We start from the raw sequence: 23,333 nt of genomic DNA on the forward strand, positions 1-23,333 counted from the left end.
TTAATAATGATAATATTTTCCATACATTTGATTATTGAAAAGATCATACATTTGATTATAATTGTGTGAAAAAATGATAATTTCTGTATTTTTTAAATCTAAACATTCAACACCTGTATTATAATTATACTCCCAGAATTCCGTTTAAGGGTGAACACGAGCTTTGATAAAACTATAGTATTAATTAAAATTAAATATAAGAGAAAAGATTTAAAAAGTTAAATGAGATTCTTTATTTAATTATTTAGAGGGAAACTATAAATTTTCTAATAGAAAATCTTCATCGGTATACGACGACGTATCCTCTGGCAATCTGCATCACCATCTTCTCAATCTCAAAAACCCTTCCCCCAATTTAGAACCCTAATAATGGATGCTGCAACTCCTTCTTATCGGAAATAAAGAGGACACCTCTCTCTCTCTCTACACATGTGCTTATAAATCTATGTTGCTGGATTTTGAGACGTACACGTTGTACATCTGTTGATCACAATATTTGAGATTTAAGAAGACTATGGCATTTAGCGGATTTGGGAAGAACTCAGGTCCGAGTGCACAGGCTGGGGCTCAAAACCCTTTCGCCAATTTTCCTCGGCATCCGTCCCCCTCTTCGCCACTTCCAGTCCCGCCCAGGTACGTCTTAATTGTGCGTGTGTGCGTGATTTTTTCCCCCTTCTTTTCCCATTCGCAATCTAAGCTGGATTAGGGAATTGCATTAGTTTATATCGACTGAGATTTAGGCAACCACGCAGCTGAAAACTATGTGTACTCAAATAAGGTTTTCCTACTGCGGAACCGCATAAAGTAGCGCTGGTGCTAGTCTTGTTTGACATCCTATTTTTTAATAGTTCGATAAAAATTAAACTTGGGACAGTGTGAGTATCCGATGCTTTTGATTCTGTTCTCACAGTCTCCCGCTCATTATATGGCGAAATTGGGGATGGATCGTTGGAGTTTTTCGCTTCTGGTTTATTGTGTATTGTGTGCCAAGCTGTTCTAAAAAGTTGCTGGCCGATAAAGACTTGGTTTTGCCTCTTTTCATTGTTCTTGTGTTGAGCTTCGCACTTGTGAGATTAGGATTTTAGGTGTTTATGCTTGGCTATTTGCTCTCCGTTATAGTGACATTTATCTGGTTATTGATACAGGAAAATGAAAACAGTGGCGTTAATGTAATTTATTAGAAAATAAGTGCTAAACAAGTTATTAAGGATTTTAGTTCGAATTTAGTTTTGAATTGCCTAAATCTCCTGTAGTCTCTGCAATGCCTTCACACTGGCATGTACTCTGTTAGTGAAGGTTTATTTACTTTGTTATATTAGCTTATAAAGAAATAGATAGATGAGTTACTTTTTGGCAGTGTGAACTTTATGTGCCATATGAATTAAGTTGCTTATGCAATATACTCAAGTAAAAGGAAATTGTAGAAACATAAACCCCTGTCACTAACTTGAATCCTCAATCCAGTGACAAAAGGTAAAGATGATGTATTTGTTTCTGGTTTTTGATTTGTCAATAGACTGTATTTTCCTTCTTGTTATGAGCTATCAGTGAAAGAAGAAAAAGCATCATGATTGGATAATTGAAAGTTTTGGGTTGGATTTAGTTAAAGGAAACTGAATTTCTGGATTAAGTGGTGCATAAGGGATTTCCTCTTACTCTATTCTACACCATCTGACATTGTTCTTGTTTCACAATCCAATTCTTTACTTATCCTTGATAAGTCAGCATTGGGAGTCAAATTCATCTAATGAGTTTAGCTGCACTTATCTGTCTTCACAAGTCAGGGAACATTAAGTCACACAGTGCTACAACTTACTTGAAGTAGGTTTGTGATTAAACATCATTTAAACATATGAAAATGCTAAATGGTTTTTAAAATACTAAGAGCTGTATGCAGCTGGCAAAAAATCTGATAACATTGACATGTTTTGGAATCTCTTCAGCATTTAGACAGCTAATAGATGGCTGACTTTCCTTGATATGTTATACTCCCTCCGTCCGCAATATCGTTTCCACATTTGCCATTTCGGTCCGTCCGCGATATCGTTTCCACTTCCATTTATAGAAGTAGGGTCCACAATCTTCCACTCACAACAATTGTGGGACCCAAACTCCACTCACTACATTTCCACTACTATCCACCACTTTTCTTAAAACCCGTGCCGTCCACAATGTGGAAATGATATTGCGGACGGAGGGAGTATGTTCCATTGACCGGTTGGTGTTCTTCGGTCAGGTCCTCGATTGACTATAGGGATCTTGACGCTTCTGAGGGCATATCTTCGCGGCCTTTTATTTCCACTCATTCTCTTCCAGGCACACAAAAGTAATATTTCTGAAATGTTATCGTCAATCTTCAACTCTATGTTTATATTTACTTCATTGGATTTATCTTCAAGTGCTTTATGCTGTTCATCTGCAAAAAAAATTTCTGTTGCATTCCCTAGGATTTTAGAAATTGATAGCAATTCCAAGACTAGGGAGATTTTGTGGTTTTCCTGAAAAGGGTACAAGACCATGCACATGTGGATGCTTACTGTGTTTAGTTGTAATGATCTGATGTGCTTATGCGGCTTAAGTTTTCCTCCAGAAGCAATGAGCCTCCTTTCAGACGGGGTGATGTGAAGGCACATTCACTGAAAGATCCTGCTGCCCAATATCAAAGGCCTCCTGCTGATCTTCAGCAGGTTACGTCAAGACATTTAAGACCCGGTGGCCCTATAAAGACTGCAGAAGTCCAATCTATTAGAAGAACTAGTTCACCTTTTACTCAATCTCCTCATGAAATTTCAAATGCATCCAGGAGTCCTCTGGGTAGGTAAGTCCTTTGTCTTTCAGGCTTTTTCCTCTGAGTTTCATTCTTCCAGTTAGCAAGTTTACATATCGGCTGCACTGCACTTTTGAAACGTTTTTCATATCTCTTGACTAAAGCAAGTTGTAACAGGTGTGTGTTTATGGTGATCTGGAAAGCTTAGTGTTGTAAGAGTGATAGCGATTATGTTTAAATTTGGAATTCTTTCTTCTTGGTAACAAATTTTTCTGACCGTAGCTTTGTATCTTTGTTTTTTTGATTGCAAGTGTATTTATTCACCAAGAGATTTATTGACTTTCGGATTATACACCATGTTCTCTTTCTAACATTTGCTTTTGGTTGTCCTTGCTTTCTAGTGACAAGAGTTACTCAGATCCTTATGGAGCGCGATTGTCTCGTCCAGTTTCTCATAACAGTGTATATGCTGGTGGCCAGCGTCCTCATATTCAAGACGTTCAGCAGTAAGTTAGTTAGCAAGAAGGATTTACATCTTGGTGTCAGGTGTCTAGAAGTTGGTGTCTATTGAGATTTATGCAAATGAAATAAGCTTTCAGGCTTTCTTGGAGCTGTTTGCCGCAAAGATCTTGAAGAAATTCTTGTTATCACTTGTTAACTAGTCGTGTAAATTTATCTATGCTAAATGTTTATGTCCACTATCTTTGGTTTGTTATGTAGGTATTCTCCCTCTCCTGTGTGGGTCAACAACTCGAAGTTATCAAGCCATAATATCACTCCGCCAGTGCAAGAAAGACTTTCCCCAGTCTTTCCATCGGGAGGTACTCATCAACCTGGACCAATGTTTAAGACCAAGCACACTGATGGTCCACTTCAAAAGCGAACACGGTCCCCAACACTTCCCACTGCCACTGTGTTTTCCTCTGAAAATGCTCGCTCTGATGGTCCTAAAAGGTTAGCTGGAAAATTGGCTTTTTACAAAGGGTACGATTGACTGTAAAAGTGGAATCATGTTAATGGTTATCAACTTTGGTTTTTGTTATTTTTCATGCCATTCAGATGAGTTTATTGAGAATTATTTTCAGAAGTATCTCATTGGCTAAAAGATAAAATAGAATGCGTTCATCCCTATCTTTTAGTAACCTCCTCTGGAGTACAATCTACCAACTTACATCAACTTTGTGTTTTAATAATTTCTGGTATGTCCTCTCAGCAATATTGCATTGTACAAGCAATATTTTCTTGGTTTAAATAATTAACTTTTGCAAGTAATTCTGTACATATTTTAGCTTTAACTGCATAAGACAGAAAAAGAATAAGCCATAATTATGTGGTGTATACTAAAGTATTTGTTTAAGCTTGGTCCTTGATGCCATCCACACAGAAATTGCTTTTATGTTTAGCATCTATGTTCTAAGTTTTCAGGCTTTATGCTGGTATTAGAAAATAAAGACATTATCCAGATTTGTAAACAGTGATAATGGAGCTTTCTTGTAAACATTTTAAAATTTCTCTGGGGTGTCATGAAATTTCTGGCAAGTCCAGATATGTAAAAAATGAAACATAGAAAATAGACCATGTACGCCAAAATAAAATGTTTCGAGACATGAACTTTTTATTTATATATCAGAAGGCAACATGATTGTGATATAATTACACATTTTGCAAATCAATGCAAGTACTGTGTCTAATATTTTGCATTTCTTCTAGATCTTTGGTTGACTATAGGGACCTTGATGCTCCTGAGGCTATGTCTTTACCGCCACTGGATTTTGAGAGCAGCTCCTTTAGGAGGGAATCTTCTCTGCCTCTTGGAGGAATTCAAAAGTAATTATCTGTGAAAGCTTATTTGTCATCTTTTGGCAAACTTCCTCTATTTGTTAGTATTGTTTTGTGCATATGCATTTTATTACAAATTGTTGATTCACTATGGCTGTGCTGCTGTGCATGCCTCACCTAAGTGGCTATTTAAATTACCAAATTTTAGATAAGAATGATTCTGTGCATGCCTCACCTAGACTGGATTTTAGCTTCTGCATAGGCAAATCTCAAACAGAGCACTTAAGGAAAGTAGCACTGGATTTAAAAAAAAAAAAAAAAAGTTGTCCTAGGTTGAGAGAAATTAGGGCTTGTAATTGAGAAGGTTAGAGATGAGCTAGGGCTGGAAATTCGGAATCAATGAATTGGGATGAAATAAGTCAAAGAGGGGGTGAAAATAAGTCAAAGAGCAGAGGTCTTGAGTTGGGGTCAAAGGAGGAAATATCTGTCGTTCAGCTGTTGCTCATCTCACCCTGAGATTATCTTATTATATTTAGTATTTTTTGTTGTTATTCAATATCCCAGTTTGTTAGAATTTTAATTGGAATCTTCTGCAATTCTTACAATTAACATTCAAAACAGAAAATTAATCCACAAAAATACTTAGTCTTGTGGTGTTAACACCACACAAGTTATGTTAGAATGTTGTTCTCTTGGTTATTTTAAAGCTTATGATTGATTGATTTTGCATCCTCCCAACAAACGCTTTCAGGTAAACAACTTAAGAGCAAGATTGGGATCTCGGGGGTTTTTTGTGAGACTCTGGTTTAGTTCATTGTCCCAAATCTTTATGCTTTTGATTTGTTAAACAGGCCATTTCCCTCTTCCCTTATGTCTGCTGATCAATCAAAATCCCCCATAAATGCCACCCCTCCATTGGTTCGGGAAGATGTGTCTGGAGTCTTTACAGCAACGGCCTCTTATCAACCAGGAAGAAAGCTTCAGCCTGAGCATGGAAATGTTCAACTTCCAAAAAGAACAAGGTCTCCAACAATTCCATCCCCCAATGGAAATTTCGCACAGAATCCTGCTAGTGTTTTGGACATTCACAAAAGGTATCAGAGAAATTTGAACATACAGCATCTTTAGTTCATCAACTTTCCATTTACTCAATCAGAAAATAGAGGGAATAAAATTCTGCTTCATTATCAAGTAATTGGGCTCTGAATATCCAAACTATATTATGCCTTCATGTGAGTGATGTGCATAAAAATATTTATATAATGTTACTGAAGTATTCTTTAGGTTGGTACTTGGTATGCAGTGTTGCATTGTTTTGTCTAGCTATAACACTCTTAGTCAACCATAGGGTGCTGGGCTTAGGTCTACTGATATATATCTAGGTTCCATATGAGCTCATATTTCTCTCAAATAAAGCAGTGCAGCCCTACTTCCACCAGCTCTTTAAACCCCCCTCCCCCTTCCTGATGGGAAAAGAGGATGTAAATAATTGATTTCAGAGCTATCTCATGGTAACTTCTTGTTTACACTCTTGTACCAACCAGTCCTTAGATAACACTTGGATGTGAGAGTTAATACTTTGATTCGTAATTTTGTGTTGTGACATCCTTCGTTTTGCATAGAGGTCAAGGCAGGTTGTTTTTTCGTCATGTACATCGAGAAATGTTATGTGCCTCAAAAATATGTATATATTTTTACTAGATAAATGTAACTCAGTGACTTCATCGCATGACAAAATATGGATGTAATGAATTTGGTGCTAAACCTAGTGCACTTTTTCTTAATTTCTTACTTTATATCTCCACATTTACTGAGAGAATTTCTGTTCAGAGGCACTGGTTTCCAAAGACGAAGTCCGTCTCCGACATCTGTACAACCCATGAGTGCTGAAGATGATGTAAACACACCATTGGAAGTTCCAGCTGTAAAAAGAACCAAGATACCCCATCAGACTTCACCCGGTCTAGTGTCTCAAGAGAACTTGGATCCTGAACAGGAGATTGAGCGGTAAAATATTCCATCTATTGATTTTCTTATTGTACTTTGTTGTATGAGTACTTTGTTGTACTGAGCTGCATAAGTTGCTGTAGAGAATTGAATGCCAAAGCAAAGCGTTTGGCTCGCTTCAAGGATGAATTAAGCCAACCAGTGCCGAGCCGTCCAACTGTTAAAAACCAAAAGGATCCCGCCAAGAGTCAGCAGCTGTCTTTGTCAGAGAGACAAAGTTTTTCCGAGGATCCCAAAGCGGATATGATGGTGGATTCTGCCAGTGGGAATGTCTTCTCAGACTATGAAGGCACAGCATCATCCTGTAGTATAGTTGGATCGTGTCCAGATATGTGTCCAGGTACCTATTTGGAATTTGTCATCAATTGAGTTGTTACATTATGACCGAGTTATGGTGCACAGCTACACATTACTTGTTGTTACATCTGCATTTTTATAAATGAAAGCGACACAACTGCTGATCCATGGAACATGCTTCATCTTAATGTCAGAAAAGCACGGAGGAACTAATGCAGTGTCATTTTCAGAAAGTTTATGAATAATATGAGTCACTCATTCCAGTTTTATGAAGCAAAACCCTTAATATTCATGACAAATCACCCACCAGCCTGACCACTTAACCTGTGACTGGCAGAGTCTGAGAGATCTGAGCGTGAAAGAAAAGGAGACCTGGATCAATATGAACGCCTGGGTGGTGATAGGAACATTACCAGTGAATATCTTGCTGTTAAAAAGGTATTTAATATGATCTGTTCCCTGACTAATACTTAATTATGGTGGGATACGTATATTGTGATCATTCTTGTTATTATTTAAAACATGGAAACTTGCGGGGCATCTTTTTCATTATTATTTGAATTGCATGAAGTTGCTGATGAACATTTTCTCATGTTTCTCAGTACACTAGGACTGCCGAGAGGGAAGCAGAGCTTATTCGTCCATTGCCAATCTTGCAAAAGACAATCGACTATCTTTTGAATTTATTGGATGAACCTTATGATGATAGATTTCTTGGCTTATATAACTTCTTATGGGATAGAATGCGGGCCATTCGTATGGATTTGAGGATGCAGCACATTTTCAATCTAGAGGCTATCACCATGCTGGAGCAAATGGTATTTTGCATCTCCTGATTATAGTTCTGAAGTCCATATTTTGATCTATTTGGCATTCTGTTGGTAACTATATTTCCCTAGATTATGCGAAGTTGCATGGAAGTATTTGGACGCATTCTTGAAATAGTATTTGCAACTATTTCTTGGTGTTTGGACACATTCATGTACCTAGTATAATACTTAGTAACAAGGAATGTGATTTTTCCGATGTTTGTAATTGTTTCACGTTTTGAATAATAAATTATACTCCCTCCGCCCCCCACCCCCCCCAAAAAAAAATAGTCCATTTTTGTCATTTTGGTACGTCCATAAAAAAAGTCCCTTTCCATTTATAGACACTGCCCCACGACATATTACCCTCAATATATCAACTTATTTACCTATGCTACCATATGGCGGGCCCCTTTCTCAACTCACAATACAATTAATTAATCATTCTTAACACTACCCCTAAGGTAGGACCCTTTCTCCACTCACAATACACTCAACCATTGTTATTGAAACGCCACTCCCTCTTAGGACTATTTTTTAGGGATGGAGGGAGTATTTAATTGCCTTTCAACACTTCTCTTGCTTTTGCTTTATCACTCAACTTCTACACTAAGTGGTCTTTCTATCACTCTCACAATCACCTTCATTACCTTCCAATATCTCCCTCCTTTGTATGGTTTTAATTATATTCTTCTTGGTTTTCATGCATTTACTGAAAGTAACTCGTGCTACTTATATTTGTCCTGGCAGATCAGACTTCACATAATAGCCATGCATGAGTTATGTGAATATACCAGAGGAGAGGGGTTCTCTGAGGGATTTGACGCACATCTTAATATTGAGCAGATGAACAAAACTTCTGTAGAATTGTTTCAGTTTTACGATGATCACAGGAAAAGAGGAATACATGTGCCATCTGAAAGAGAATTTAGAGGTTATTATGCGCTCCTAAAGCTTGACAAGCATCCTGGGTATAAAGTAAGTCATCTAACATGGAAAATAATTTCCCAGTTCCCATTTTGGTGTTGTCCATCAAATAAGAAAGTCATGCCAGGTTGAACCTGCAGAGCTGTCGCTAGATCTGGCCAAGATGACCCCAGAGATGCGGCAAACTCCAGAAGTGTTATTTGCTCGTGATGTGGCCAGGTTTCCTTCTCCAAACATTTTTTGAAGCTGTCTCTCTGTCATAATCTTGTGTAGTTAGTATTATTCACTATAATTAAACATTATTTTGTCTTTATTACAGAGCCTGCAGAACAGGAAATTTTATTGCCTTCTTTAGGCTTGCCCGCAAAGCTAGTTATCTTCAAGCTTGCTTAATGCATGCACATTTTTCAAAGGTATGAACTTAGCTAACATAATTATCATTTGCTACTGTACTGAATCATTTAAGCTTAGTTCTAGACACCTGTGTCAATTTCTTTTCTTCAGCATTGTTTTTAGTTGCTCTAATATGTTTGAAGCAAGGGCTCGGGGTAATTTACATTACATGCCTGCTCAAATCATTTGCAAATGCCGTGTCCTTCTTTTGCTATCATTATTACATCTCACCTTATATAAGTCTTGGCAAAGTCAGCTGTTGCAGTCAATAACATTTTCTTTGCAGTTGTGTTGAGGAATATTAGTCATTTATTTATTTATTTTCTACTTTGGCCAGTTACGTACCCAGGCTCTTGCTTCCTTGCACTGTGGCCTGCAAATTAACCAGGGAATTCCCATCTCTCATGTTGCAAAATGGCTTGGGATGGAGGTAATGTGTTCATGTGAGTGTATATATTCAGATTTTCTGTAACTTGCTATTGTTAAGATGTTGGAAATTACACATCTCTTTGATCTTCTTTGTTAAACTTAGGAAGAGGACGTAGGAGACCTTCTGGAGTATCATGGCTTTTCAATGAGGGAATTTGAAGAACCGTACATGGTAAAGGAAAATGCATTTGCCAATGTTGAGAGTGACTTTCCTGTCAAGCGTTCTAAGCTTGTGGAGAGAAAAAGGTCAAGGATGATTGTCACTAATGTCATGTTTCCTTCACAAACCAAATCATATGCTGATAATGAAGTAACAAAATTCAAGCTAAAGAAGGATCCTCACCCAAGATCAACTTTACAACCTACTGTAGCTGTCAACACTCCCCAGCTCTATGATCGGGAAATGCAAGATATAGTTACCAGTTTATCTCCAAAAAGCAGTGTGCAAAAGCCCATGCATAAAGCTTCTATTTCGCCGATTACACCAGATAAAAGAACCACCGGATTTGAGATTCAAGAGGCTTCAGCTGGTCTGTTAGTATCGGAATTCTCAAGAAGTTCCCCTAAACCTCATGTCAGTTCTGTTGAATCTGAAAAGAAATTCAAGTATGAACCTGCTTTTAGGAATTCATTTGGTAGATCGGTGAAACATGACTTGGAAGAAACATCAGCAGTCACCCTGCAGACTGCAGTCACTGAAGTGGCTGCTGAGGAAGACAGAGCTCTAGTTGCATCTCATGATTCTGTTGTTCATATTCCAATACAAAAGCCTGTATTCTCTGGAGACAGGGAAGATGAAGAACTAACAGAAGTTGTGGAAGAAGATACAACTGATGAAGCAACGACAAGTAATTATGATTTAGAAGTCCTGGAAGCCAGACTTAGGTTGATGCTGAGGTTGTAGATTGTCTTTACTGCTGGCTGTTTCATATTGTCTTTTATATTTGTATTTTTTCCTTACCCATTCTTTTTTTCAGGATATGGAAGCGTCGTACCACAAATAGAAGGAAATTGCGTGAGCACAAAAAGTTTACAGCAAATGCTGCAATGGATTTGCTTTCACTGGGCCCACCAATTTGGCAGCTTGAAGTTGTGAGTATTTTGTAAGCCTGCCTTCAATAGTTATATATTAAAGTGCACCAGGTGTCTTATAGCTATTTAGATTTCGGTATTTTTCATTTGTGGGTCTATACTGTTGCTTTGTTAGGTTAATATTATGTTCAAAGCTTCCAGATAAATCACGAATCTTTGACTTTTCAAAACTGGGGTTGTAAACTACTTTCTTGTATACGTTAGCTTGGTTCAGCTCCTTACAAAGTGGAATAACAATCTTTGAAGGATACTTTTCACTTCAGTTTTTCACATTAATTTTAGCTTTTCTCAGTCCGCGGCTATGGTAACTTCTGAGTGAAAATACTTTTATATGATTTGTGCTTCTTTTCGCTTCATTGGTTAATAAAAAATGGTGATGAACTATGTTGTGTGACTTCAATTCTGCATATAATTTCAATGAGAGCATGGCTTTAGTTAATAAGAGGAATTAACACAAATCTCCAATATTTGTCTCTAATAATACTAAGTTTTTTTTTACTGCTCCTTTCTCTAAAGCAACCAGGCAGCTTTGGGACATTCAACATTGATCGTGTCATGCATGAGAGACATGAAAACCAACAAAGGTCGTGGTCGGTGCTGAATCCTTCGGATGTGGTTGCTTCTAAACTTTTTGAAAAAAATCCAGATGCCAAATGCATCTGCTGGAAGTTGGTTCTATGTTCTCAGGAAGAGACTCCGCATCAAGGAAATCCGAGGCTGCACAATGATCCTGCCCTCTTGACTGCAAGTTCATGGTTGCTTTCCAAGCTCATGCCTGCCAACAGTGATGGTTCAGATGATCTGCTTGTGTCATCTCCCGACCTTGCAATTTGGAGAAGTTGGACTCCTAGCAACTCTGATGATGACCTGACCTGCTGTTTATCAGTTATCACGAGCACGAACTCTGAGGATATAAATAAGTCGATAACAGGAGCAAGTGCAGTCCTCTTCCTTTTATCTGAAAGGATTTCCCTAGAGCTCCAGAAAAAACAGCTTCATGACCTTGTAGCACTCTTACCTTCTGGTTCTCGCATGCCCCTTCTTATTTTGAGTGGCTCCGACAAGGATGAATCTGACCTCGCCAACATAGCTAAAGTATTGGGACTACACGACATTGACAAGTCAAGGGTGATTATTTCTTGCTTGATTTCTCTTAAAGAAGTTGAAATGCAAGGGTTAGATGGGTTTTTCAGTGACAAACGTCTTCGAGAAGGACTAGAATGGCTGGCTCGCGAATCTCCACCACAGATCGGTGTTAGCAGAGTAAAAACACGTGAACGGGTTCTTTCCCACTTGAACACTAACCTCAAAATTCTTGATGGGATGGACATTCACAGAGTGGGTCCTAATGACTGCATTTCAATCTTCAATGAAGCTTTGGATCGATCCATGAATGAAGTAGCTACTACAGCCCATGCAAATCCCACTGGCTGGCCTTGTCCTGAAATCGACCTGCTTGAGGAGTTCACCGACGAGTCCATGGCTGCAAAATTGTACTTACCAAGCGTAGGATGGAGCTCAGCTTCAAGAACTGAAGTGCTGATGTCTGCATTGAATGACTGCAAGCTCCCGCCATTGGAGGATGACCTGTCGTGGTTTTCTAGAGGTCTTGGCATCGGAGGTGATATGGGGAACCAGAAATCGCGATTAGAGAGTTGCTTAGTGGACTATTTAACAGAGGCTAGTCAGATGATGGGAGAAGCCATGGCCCTAAGTGAGGCAGCTGTATTGCTTCAAAGTTGCACCTCGCTCGAGCTCCACAACACTACCTATTACATCATTCCAAGGTGGGTCTCAATTTTTCGAAGGCTATTCAACTGGCGGCTAATGAAATTAAATAGCAAAGAACTGTCCTCGACATATCTCCTGCTACAGCATAGCTCGTCTCCCCCGGGTTCAGAAGCCCTCAATAGCTTGGAATCAGAAGATACTACTCTCTTACCTCCTTACCATCCCCAGCCATCTCTTGATGAACTGGTTGAAGTCGGCTGTTGCCCTACAGGACTCGAGGCGAATCAGATGGATTTCGAGAGCTTTCAACCATGGTCATCAATGGATTCTGATTCTGCTGATTTTCCATCTTCCAGAGACCAGGTAATCCCCCAGAATGGCATGTTTACGAGTCCTGATATTTCAGCAGTCGAAGAACACAACGATGATGGATCGCTGCAGACGCCCTCTTCTGAAGCTCCTAAAGATGCTGATAAACTTAGTGAATTGTTGGAGAAGTGTAATATTATCCAAAACATGATTGACAAGAAGTTGTCAATCTATTTTTGATTGTATCTGCCACATTTTTTGTGCCAATACATAAAACATTTTGTACCAGAAATAGCTTGTATATCTCTAGACAGCAATAACTTTCAATATCTTTTCCTTCTCTGTAGAATGTATTTTCCCATTTTACACCAATAGCTTTACTCTCTCTCTCTCTCTCTCATGAAATTACTTACTATTTATGCATCAACCTGTATATTGAAATTCAAAAAAACGTATAAAAATTTTAAAGAGGCAGATAAATTAACACATCCAAATCAAGAAGGCTCGAATAGATTTAGTAATAGGTGACAGACAGAAGATGCTATTTGGACATTCATTTTTCAGCAGTTACCAACACTTGGTTTGGTTAGTGGCACCAATGCTATATAAGGCTTAGATAAAAACATAGCCACCCAAAATATTTCTCCAACTAACCAAAGTAAAATTGGTATTAAGAATTGAGAAACACCCATGGATCCCTACTAAAAGTACACCCCATGATTTATACAGTATTCAAGTCTTTAATGTGTACAATGATCATCGTTATATCATCCGTCCGACTTTCATGCTCTAACCACAGCTTGTACGATTCACCGGCAATGGCAGAGCAAGCTTCTCTGGGATCCACATATTTGTTAACCTGCACAGATAGGATAGACAGACGAAAATCATATCAGTGTACGTCTCTATCACCGTAACAACCATCATGATGCTCTACGAATACTGTAGTCTTAGTAGAGGTAAAGCGACTAACAAGTCTAACATTATAAGTTCAATGGCATTATAGAAATGTAAACTAGATACATATGATGTTTCATCGTTTATTCTATACAAGCCATGATAATCAATGTTTTCATTTCCCAGATCATGATGAAATGTTCCCACCTACTAAGATATGGATTGGTAACTATAGGATACATAATGCAATTGCTACGTATGCAGCATGCCAAGAACGGATTAGATGAATGAGCGTGAAATGCTATTAGATGCAAAGCTGGCATATTCTAGGAAAAAGCAGAAACAGCATATTTCTTTTAGGAAGAAAATCAAAACCTTAACTGCACAAACATTGATTGATCGCGCTATGATATGATTCAACACATAATAATATATCCAGAATGTCTCTAAGCATAGAGCCTAGTATCTATCACTTGAGTTTTGCATATATGACTGTGAATAAACTCTAAATACGCACAGCAACGAGGAAAATGGCATGTTTTGCAATCAATAGGCTTCGAAAAACACACAAAATTTCAGTAGCTATATACCATGTCAACAACCGTCTGGCTGGATAGGAATTCAAAAACCCCATCACTTGCAACAACAAAGAAAGGATGGGTAGACGTTGTAAGCTGCACCGTGGCAACCTCTGGATCAGCAACGACACCTATCTTCTCCGCCATGTTATCACCAACGCTCCGAGTGAATGCAGTCCCAGGATACATCCCATTCTGAACCCACAGCCTCGGAGGATCACTGCCATCGGTCTCCTCATCCCCCCACGACTGAATCCTAGGATCCTTAAGCCCTTCCACCTGATCAACACTCAAAACCCTAGCCCCACACTGCTTCACCCTCTCACATTCATCCTTCCTAAACGGAGTCTGATCATAAGACATATCCTGGGCAACGACCTTATCCCCTTCCCTTACAGCCATAACAGCCCTCGAGTCCCCAACATTCGCTACATACAGCTTATCCCCGATCACAAGAGCAGTAATGGCCGTAGTGCCACTCATGGAATCATCAAACTCACTATTGTGAAGCTCCTCATTTGTTGTTAGGAACGCGTTGCTATAAGCCCTAACGGGATCATCCAACAATGCAGCATCATTCGACAAGATCTCAACAAGCCTATCCCTAACGAAATTCGAGCACTGCGTTCCACACAAGCCATGGCCATCAAACACACCAAAGAAGTGCACATTGGGGTTACCCTGAATATTAGTTTTCACACAAAAACTATCTTGGTTTTCCTTATCAGGGGTTTCAGGGTAATAACCACGCTGGCTAATCACAGAGTAAGACAACTTCAAATTATGAGAAGGAACATCAACAACATCAAGAAAAGAATTTGCAAGAACATGAGCATTCTGACCGGGATAAACGCCGGTTTCCTCCTTGTTATCTCCGTCCGACGACGGCGCGTATTTCCGGCAGCATTTCGCCTGAATACAGCCCATTCTCCACCGGAAATTCAAGAATCGAGGAATGCACTTACTACACCAATTGGTGCGTGAAAGCCCTGAGAGAAACTTAGGCATGAAGGGAGCAACTAAACCCACATAAAAAAACAATCTTTCTGCAAAATGGCTCCTTCAAATCCAACATTATCAATACTTTGGGTAGAAATTCAAAAGGGTTTCCCGCATAGATAGAGAGAGGGAGAGAGAAAGAAACCCCCAAACGGCAGTTTCTTGAAATTGAATACCGATTCTTGAATTGTTAAGCTAACGGAAAAGAAGGGCCTCTGACGAATATAGAATATATAGTATTTTTTTTTCTTTCGAAGAGGAGAAAATCTCGCAATCAAGATTGTAATAACCCAATCAACAAGAAATGATCAGAGAGAGACAAAGAATTCCTTTGAGTTGACATGGAGAAGACTCGTGCTTGCAGAAAAAGGGCAATAATGAATCCCAAGAATCAACCCTAATTTACAAGCAAAAGGCACCACTTTTATTTACTTAAATTTTGGGGGTTTTTTTCTCTTGTGGAAACAAACATAAATTGCTGAGTTCTGTGCCAAATGGGAATTGAAGGAGGAGGAGGAGGAGGTGGGGTAGGGTTTGTGGGTTCCGCTCAAGGAGAATGCACTTTTTGCTTTGCCAGAGATATCAAAATCAATGGAAACTACAAATGCGGAGTATTTATTTCAAGATCTTTATATTTGAGCACAAAAATGTAGCATCTTTTTTTCCTATCAAAATCATGAAAAATTGTAGTAGTATTAATACAGGTCTTATTGATTTATTTCTCTATTAAATGAGTCCTTCTGTTTATTCTTCTTGATGTAGTAATATTTTTTTTAAAAAAAAATAGTACCACACGAAATTCAAATTTTGAATTTAAAATCGACAAAAATTGGACGAGTACATGCCAAAAAAATAAAAAATGCTCTACCCAAATGACTTTGGCTGCATTTATGAAGAAGTTATAAGCTGAATGGAACGGGAATAATTTTAGAAACAAAAGAATTCATATCTTATAGTATAATATTATAATGTACTTACAATAGTATTCCCTCCGTCCACCAATTAAAGGTCTATATGAAAAAACACGGGTTTTAATAAAAAAGTGTATTTTTATTAGTTGAGTGGAGAAAGGGTCCCACTTTTTAAGAAAGTCCCACTTTTTAAGAAAAAGTGTATTTTTATTAGTTGAGTGGAGAAATGGTCCCACTTTTTTGTAAAGAATCTTTGACTTTTTTGATTAAATAATGAATAAAAACTTACCAAAAATAGGTAGGTCTTGTTTTTTAGGGCAAGTAGGCCTTGAATTGGTGGACTGAGGGAGTAACAAATAAATAGACAACAATATCGTAGTATTATAGTGTTGCTCTAAAATTATATGTATAATAAGAAAAGAGACGTTCATTGATTAATTCTTTTTCTTTTTCTTTTTTGAGAATAGATTGATTAAAAAAAGAAGTTGAAAATAATAATTTTTCTAAAGAATGGTATGAGCCGAAAAAAGACAGTAGAAGCTAGGGAAATAAGACAATATGTCTTGATTTAAATCGACATTGAATTGCTAAGACATTGAATCTTGAGCAATTGATAGTGGATATAATGTTGAGCTATTAATGAAGTTTGGGTAAAACGATATATGGTTGAATGCATCTAGGCGAAGGGTTTTCAAGTGTCAAACTTCTTATCTTTGTTGTCTCCAAAAGCATCTATATATGTTTTCATTTATGTTGTCATGTAGTGTTCCACATGTTTTGGCATAGCTTTGTCTTCTTCTGCTAAACAACTTTCCTTGCTATCAGAATCTCTCCTTCAAAGCTTCTTGATTTTTGTCTAAGCTCATATCTATGCTTCACTTAGACTTGTTTACTTTGGTGATATATATATATATATGAAATCATCAAGATGGACTCTCTCTCTCTCTCTCATGTTAGATGTTTGCTATCACCAAGACATCTTACTCAAGAGAAGGCATATTCAAGGGATGTTTGGTTTTGTAACTTTTATTTAATTACAAGAATATTTTGGGAATTGGATTTTAAAATGTGTTAAGAATGTGCATATTTTTTGTTATTTTTATGGGAATATGAGAGATATTTCGAAAAGTCCAACATATGATAGGACAAGAAATGAAATATATTAATAGGGAATTTACTTTGCATCATTAATTATATATAGATGATTAATTAAATATTTTTATTTTTAGGATTAAGATTTCTTCAGTCATGCTCTTTTAATGAGACATAAATCAACTAAAATCAGTTCAAATGATAAAAATAATTAAGAATTTTGAAATATTTTAAAATTCCATTTTTGTCTATCAAAGTCAATGCTCAAAAATAAATTCCATCTAAAACATTGATCTAAATTACTTGTGAGTAGTTTTTTTTTTTTTTTTTTTAAAAAAAAATTGTTACAACCAAAGAAAGGAAAAAACCCACTCACACTCTAGCTCCTAGGGTGACTCGAACCCCCGACCTATTGGTTGGAGGGTGAGTAGTTTTTTCTTTCTTAAAGCTTCAACTCTTTTTGAATACCATGATCCCTTTTTAAGGAAAAGGCCCACAATGAAAATCAAAGCCCATTCCTGGCCCAGATGGTGCCATTTATTTCCCCTTTTAATTATGCTAACTCAGTTACTATTATGGAAATATCTCTTTTAATATAACAAATATGTGTGACATAAGCAAATGTGAATAAGAATATGCAGATTCCATTCGGTTGAATGATTAGATATGAGCAAACAAACATAGTGAAAAAGAGAAAGGGACATTAAGCAAATTCCCAAGCTCGAACAGATCTAAAGGGACTACTTTAAAACGATATTTCGATACCGATTATCAAAATTAATGTTGAAATAACTTAATCACAAAATGACAAAGGAATGATTGTCAACATAGATATATGGAAATCTCTCATTCGCTCTGAGAAAATCTCTCAACTGAATTAAGAATATCTTGAAAGATATGATGTCAGTCAATGTTACTATCCAGTGCAATACACGTGAAAATTGAATCGATGAAGACTATCCCTCAATACAACATGTGTCAGGCCTGAAAATAACGATTTTATTCACTCCATTTGCAAAGTTGAAAAGACCATAATACCCCTAGATAGCTAGATTTTCAATGTACAATGCATACACAATTCAAATATATTTTGGTAAATTTACTCAAACCTTTTAAATCTCCACTATATCTTTCTGCCATTAATTTTCTTCTCAACGTTCAAATATTAGCTCGGAATTTTGTTTACAAAGGATCCTTGTCGGATTCTCCTCAGATTTGTTCCCATTTTTCACAAGGTTTGATTATTTTCTTCATTTCATTCTAGATTAAGACTTGACGTGGAAGAAATCCAACCACAACATTCTTTTCTATATTAGTGCTTTTTCTAGGGCAATGCCACTTAGAGCATCCACAATGGGGTCGCCGAGTGAACGCGCGTCCGGCTCGCCTGAGCCCCACATCGCTGTCGGGTTGGGGGACGCGCACCTCGGCGCTTATGTTCGAGCTGGGTGCGGCGAAGAAAGAGAAAGCGTATGAGAGGCACCAACAAATAGAAAAATAAAAAAAATAAAAAAATAGAAACGAGAAAGATCTAGACCGGACACGCGCCAAGATGGGGCTCGACTGCTGCAGAGCTCGGTGGCTCGGACGGAGGGTCCCACTTGCGAGCCCAGAGTCTTGGCTCGCGACTGTGGGCGCTTACAAAATATTTCTCTTTTGTGAGTATCAATTGGGATTGGGCTTCTTTAGTAAGCCCACCTGACAACCGGCCCATATGTAGGCCCAACTTTGGAATCAGAAGCCAATTTACAGCTGAACATATGCTATTTAATTATTAGTTAAAAAGAGTTGGTAGCTAGAAAGATGCCCTTTTCATCATTTTATGCGCATGCCTTCGTATTCTTATTTAAATTGGGCATAAACTGCAGGCCATATTTTTATATTATTTGATTGTGATTTGTTCTATGTTTGACCTTTAAATTAAAGTATTGCGATTTTTATCTCAGTTACATACTAAGAAATAAGGTGTATAATATAGTTAAACAAATTGTTATTCGGGTTTTATTCAAACATCAAACTTAATTTCATGATCTCTCTTTATATTAATCACGATAAGGTAAGATAGGAAAATAACATTAATTAGAGTACAAATCTAATTATTCCCTCTATCAACTAGGATGTATCAAGTAAACAAAATCACCATTATTTTATTTTATTTTATTTTTTTGCAATCATAATGCGGTACATAAAAAACACTAATTAATACATGTACGTCACTCAATAATTTACATGTATATATATACCTACATTAGAATGCATATAACAATAATAATGCGATACCTAATATATTCTACTCGACCTAGCATGTACATGATCTTACGCTCATTATTACATTGTTTCGAGACATTGACATTACATATATATAATTACATTTTTCAACACACTTGGCCCTCCAAAGCATGCATGCATGCAAACTGATTTTCTTTTTCTTTTTTTTTTCTTTTTTTTTTCTTTTTTTTAAAGAACATAAGGGTTCAAGTTTAAACAAGTGGCATGGGGAGCCCATTTACATCAATATTCTTTTTTGAAACTGACATGCTAAAGATTTTGATCTACTGTATTTTTTATAAAAAAAGATTTGATCTACTGTTGAAGGCATGCTTGCTGACCTAATTTTCATGTAGCTAGGATTCCCTTTGTCAAAATTAATCTAAAACTGTGTCTTTGATCAAGTTTTTATATGAAATTTATTTGTACTCTCACCACCACATATTATAGTTTAAGTATAAGGTCTCTAATCAACAATATGAAGGACAAATCTTATTCAAAATCGATATGAAATCTTGATAAAATAATACTACACTATCATATATTTATTCTAAACAAAAAGTGCAACCTTTGTAAATATTGTATAGCAACACAACAACGAGTAAATAAAATGAAATTTTGTGTTTTTACAAAGGGAAATTGAAGCGACGCGCAAACTCGAACATGTAAGCAGCAAAGTAAATTTAGGGTTCAAATTACATCGCTCTTACATCCCAATAGTAAAAAAATTGATCGAAATTGATATCTCATTATGCGTCATCTATTTTATTAATTGCATGCACTAATGTAAATCGTTCTTGAATTACCATACATGCACATCTTGATTCTTGGGTAGTATATATATATAGCAATGTAATGAAAATTTGTAATCTATAGAAAAGGGCAAAGTTAATCGAAAAGCATTTGAGAAAGAGATGGTAGAAAGTTCATATAAACATGGAAAAAATTACATATATTTTGAGCACTTTTCATAGATCCCTCCAACCCCACTAACTATGATAAATATACTCCAAATCTCAAAAATTGTTCTAGGCGTGCCATATTTAAGTGGGGTGCAATATTATGATGAACCCAATACCATCTACAACCATTCCCACATCATCCTTATATCACTAAATTTTTCAATTTTTTGTTTTTTCAAGATTTCCCTTCTAGACAAAGTCAACCCCACATTTGATTCTCATCATCCATGCAATGACATCAATTAGCATGCATAATCAATATTCATATTTCCTAAATCTCCCCCACCCAACTCCCATAAGGGAAATTAAGGAGTAAAAGAAAAAGAAAAAAGAAAAAAGAATTCCACCTAAACTTTTCATGCACCCTTAATTAATTTACTCCTTTGAACATCTCTAGGCACGTCCGCCGCCGCCGCCGCCCTAGTAGTAGCACCACGCGCCGCCTACTTCCGGCGAGCCGCGAACGTTTGAAAAACCACGGTCCCGGCATCGGGGAACTCGTCGGCCGCCCGGCTTCTGACCCTCAACCCTAGCGGCTCGACGGCCTTCGCCACCCCTCTCCACACCTCCCGCCCGGCGGCGCACGTGGTCGACACGGAGAGCGCCGCCGGCCGGAAGACCTTGACCACCTTCTGCAGCCCCTCGAGGAACTCCTCCCGGTTCGCGTAGACCGACTCGAAGCTGGCGTAGCTGAACCCGTCCTCGGGCGTCACGTGCACCGTGGAGTAGCGGCCGCCGTCGACGCCGTTCATCGAGTAGCCGCAGGGGTCGAAGGCGTAGTCGCAGATGAGCGCGTTCCGGTTCACGCTCCTGATCCCGGTCACGTCCGTCATCTCCACCCCGGCCGAGTCCCCGGTTTTCCCGTCGTTGAACCGGCGGAAGAAGTTCTTGGCCAGAACCCGGTCCAGCTCGGTCATGCAAATCTCGACCGTGAAGAGGCCGTCGCCCCCCTCCTCCGCGGGCGCGTCGTCGTCACACGCCGTGAACACGTGCCACTTGTAGCAGGATTTGGAGCCCATCACCGCCGCCTTTCTCAGGGAGAGATTCTTGGGCAGATTCTCCTCCAGGTAGAGCACCTCCTCCTTGAAGGTGGTGTGCGGGTAAGGCTGCGCGTCGGGGAAGATAAACGTGCCGCGGGTGTACCTGCACCCGCAGAGGGTGAGGCCCAGGGTGGCCGCGTGGTCCACCAACGGGCGCACCGATTTGAGCAGGTGCGTGGTCCCACATGTCTTGATGATGATCCTCGTGGGGTACACGAACAGGCTCGACTCCGACAAAACGTACGAGTCGAAGCGCGTGTTCCCCACCGCCGACACCACGGTGCACTGCACCGCATGCAGCACTTTCTCCAGCTTGCAGAACTCCAGCCGCCGGAGCCCGTGCCCTCCGGCGGCCGGATCGTCGCCGGAGAAGCGGAGCTCGAGCCTCTTCTCGAACCCTTCGAACCCGGACACCGCCATTGGATCGGGAGATTTGTTGTGGATTTTGTTTTTTGATGTGTTTGATCAAAGAAAAAATTTGATAGTGTGATTTGAAGAAGGTTTAGTGTGTGTAGTAGTGTGTGAGAGGGAGATGAGAGGTGTGATGGAGTGGTACAGGAGAGTGAGTATATATATATACATATATATAGTAAGGGGGGGTGTGGGGGGGGGGGGGGGGGAGAGTGAAGAGGGGGTCATGCGGGTGAGGCAACCAAAAGAGAATGATTGCAGGCATAATGAGTGCAAGATGATGGTTATTTTTGAGGCTTTGTAATATCTTTTTGAAGACAATAACATGAATCTAATTTCATGCCCACGCCTACCCTATTTTATGTTTCTATCTCTATTTATTTATTTATTTATTTATTTATTTATTTATATGTGTGTGTGTCTTGATTGAGATAATGTGAATGTTAAAGAATGAAGGAGGTGGGTGTGGGTGTGGGTGTGGTCTAACTAGAGATGAAGAGTTAGTAGAATTTTAATTAAAATTTGGATAGATAGATAGTACAATGTATTTAGTTATGACAAGAAGAGATATGGACTAATGAAATGGTCGGGAAAGTGCCAAAAAATATTCAAGTTTTGGCATCATTTCTTGCTGCTCAAAAGGTGTACCACTAGTGAGCATACCACCATTTGCCTTCAACATTTCTAACGAGTTATCATTCCAAAATTGAACTAGGAAATCCCATGCAAATTTACCTAGCTAGCTACCCACTTTATATTTGGTTCAACATATATATATTTATTTTATTTCTAAATATTTGTGTTGAATAGGAAAAGTGTTATAATATTGATGTCGATCCTTTTTGTAATAGTATGTATAGGAAATAAATTAATGTGGTAAGAGAAGGAATGTAGATGATTGAATAGGGGCAAAATGATATAGTAATATTTAGAGGTTAGAGAGAAGAAGAGACATAATAATATAGTTAGATGGTTCAAATGCATGATAATAATTATGAGAGTTCCTAAGCGGAGGCAGGCCTATTTCCTTGTATGGGATGCTCTCAAGTGCCCACATCCCTCCATCACTATAAACACACACACACACACAAATTTTTAGATTTTGCTTAAAGATTTCTCAAAATTGGGAATAGTGAGTTTTAAATACTTATTATATATGTAGCACCACTTATTGGGCAATATAATTAATAGACCATATTAATTGAGTTTTAAATACTTATTATATATGTAGCACCACTTATTGGGCAATATAATTAATAGACCATATTAATTAATTAATATATCTGTTAATTTGGATTCGTAATGTACATTGTGGTGACGTATGCCAACGGATTGCATTAACGTAACAAGATGAAAATTTAATTGGTTTACAACTATTAATCCAAACTGAAGAATCAGTTTGTTAACAAAAACATTGAGGGGACATGACCTTTAAAGTCAATCTCCACTTGTTAAATACAATTATAAAATTTAATGTGGCAATATATATTAGTCAGTGATAACCCTCTGATTTATAATAAAGGATGATCCACGTTTAAATACGTCAACTTTGGGGATAATTTAAGTGGGGTGTATTCGTTGTGGAATTTGATGGATTTCTATGGATTTTAAAAGTCTGGGTGTATTCGTTCCAGA

General features: G+C 38.1%; 3 protein-coding genes across 5 annotated transcripts; 1 reads left to right on the plus strand and 2 right to left on the minus strand.

Annotated features, from left to right (window-relative positions):
• The first annotated feature begins 281 nt into the window (after positions 1-281).
• Positions 282-12,912, plus strand: LOC130991612 (SAC3 family protein B). Of its 3 annotated transcripts, none has more exons than XM_057915917.1 (18): positions 282-633; positions 2,237-2,326; positions 2,591-2,818; positions 3,169-3,273; positions 3,488-3,721; positions 4,478-4,594; positions 5,398-5,640; positions 6,377-6,553; positions 6,637-6,893; positions 7,188-7,288; positions 7,453-7,668; positions 8,410-8,637; positions 8,714-8,805; positions 8,906-8,999; positions 9,317-9,409; positions 9,512-10,305; positions 10,386-10,500; positions 11,017-12,912. In XM_057915917.1, the coding sequence occupies exons 1-18, from the start codon at positions 515-517 to the stop codon at positions 12,778-12,780; spliced, it is 5,067 nt and encodes a 1,688-aa protein (XP_057771900.1). In that variant the 5' UTR covers positions 282-514; the 3' UTR covers positions 12,781-12,912. The 3 variants fall into 3 exon arrangements, with proteins under 3 accessions (XP_057771900.1, XP_057771901.1, XP_057771902.1); XM_057915918.1 differs by having other exon boundaries at positions 283-633; positions 2,594-2,818; XM_057915919.1 differs by lacking the exon at positions 2,237-2,326 and having other exon boundaries at positions 283-633.
• A 111-nt stretch (positions 12,913-13,023) lies between these two features.
• LOC130991613 (probable protein phosphatase 2C 35) lies at positions 13,024-15,617 on the minus strand. Its single transcript, XM_057915920.1, has 2 exons — positions 14,028-15,617; positions 13,024-13,399 (listed from the first exon to the last, which is right to left on the minus strand). The coding sequence occupies exons 1-2, from the start codon at positions 15,021-15,023 to the stop codon at positions 13,262-13,264; spliced, it is 1,134 nt and encodes a 377-aa protein (XP_057771903.1). The 5' UTR covers positions 15,024-15,617; the 3' UTR covers positions 13,024-13,261.
• Positions 15,618-20,187: 4,570 nt separating this feature from the next.
• LOC130991614 (S-adenosylmethionine decarboxylase proenzyme 4) lies at positions 20,188-21,957 on the minus strand. The gene has a single exon (XM_057915922.1). It carries the CDS (start codon positions 21,705-21,707, stop codon positions 20,691-20,693), a length of 1,017 nt encoding a protein of 338 aa, XP_057771905.1. The 5' UTR covers positions 21,708-21,957; the 3' UTR covers positions 20,188-20,690.
• Between the last annotated feature and the right edge of the window lie 1,376 nt (positions 21,958-23,333).

Source organism: Salvia miltiorrhiza, chromosome 7 (genome assembly GCF_028751815.1).
Source record: "Salvia miltiorrhiza cultivar Shanhuang (shh) chromosome 7, IMPLAD_Smil_shh, whole genome shotgun sequence".
Taxonomy (NCBI): Eukaryota; Viridiplantae; Streptophyta; class Magnoliopsida; order Lamiales; family Lamiaceae; genus Salvia; species Salvia miltiorrhiza.

What these genes read in the sequence shown, in the direction of transcription:
- LOC130991612 (XM_057915917.1), top strand. Translation starts at nt 515, where the DNA reads ATGGCATTTAGCGGATTTGGGAAGAACTCAGGTCCGAGTGCACAGGCT. An exon ending in CCACTTCCAGTCCCGCCCAG is followed by an intron (nt 634 to 2,236) that starts GTACGTCTTAAT and finishes TTCTTCGGTCAG; the next exon opens with GTCCTCGATTGACTATAGGG. An exon ending in ACAAGCATCCTGGGTATAAA is followed by an intron (nt 8,638 to 8,713) that starts GTAAGTCATCTA and finishes AAGTCATGCCAG; the next exon opens with GTTGAACCTGCAGAGCTGTC.
- LOC130991613 (XM_057915920.1), bottom strand. Translation starts at nt 15,023, where the DNA reads ATGCCTAAGTTTCTCTCAGGGCTTTCACGCACCAATTGGTGTAGTAAG. An exon ending in GCCAGACGGTTGTTGACATG is followed by an intron (nt 13,400 to 14,027) that starts GTATATAGCTAC and finishes CTATCTGTGCAG; the next exon opens with GTTAACAAATATGTGGATCC.
- LOC130991614 (XM_057915922.1), bottom strand. Translation starts at nt 21,707, where the DNA reads ATGGCGGTGTCCGGGTTCGAAGGGTTCGAGAAGAGGCTCGAGCTCCGC.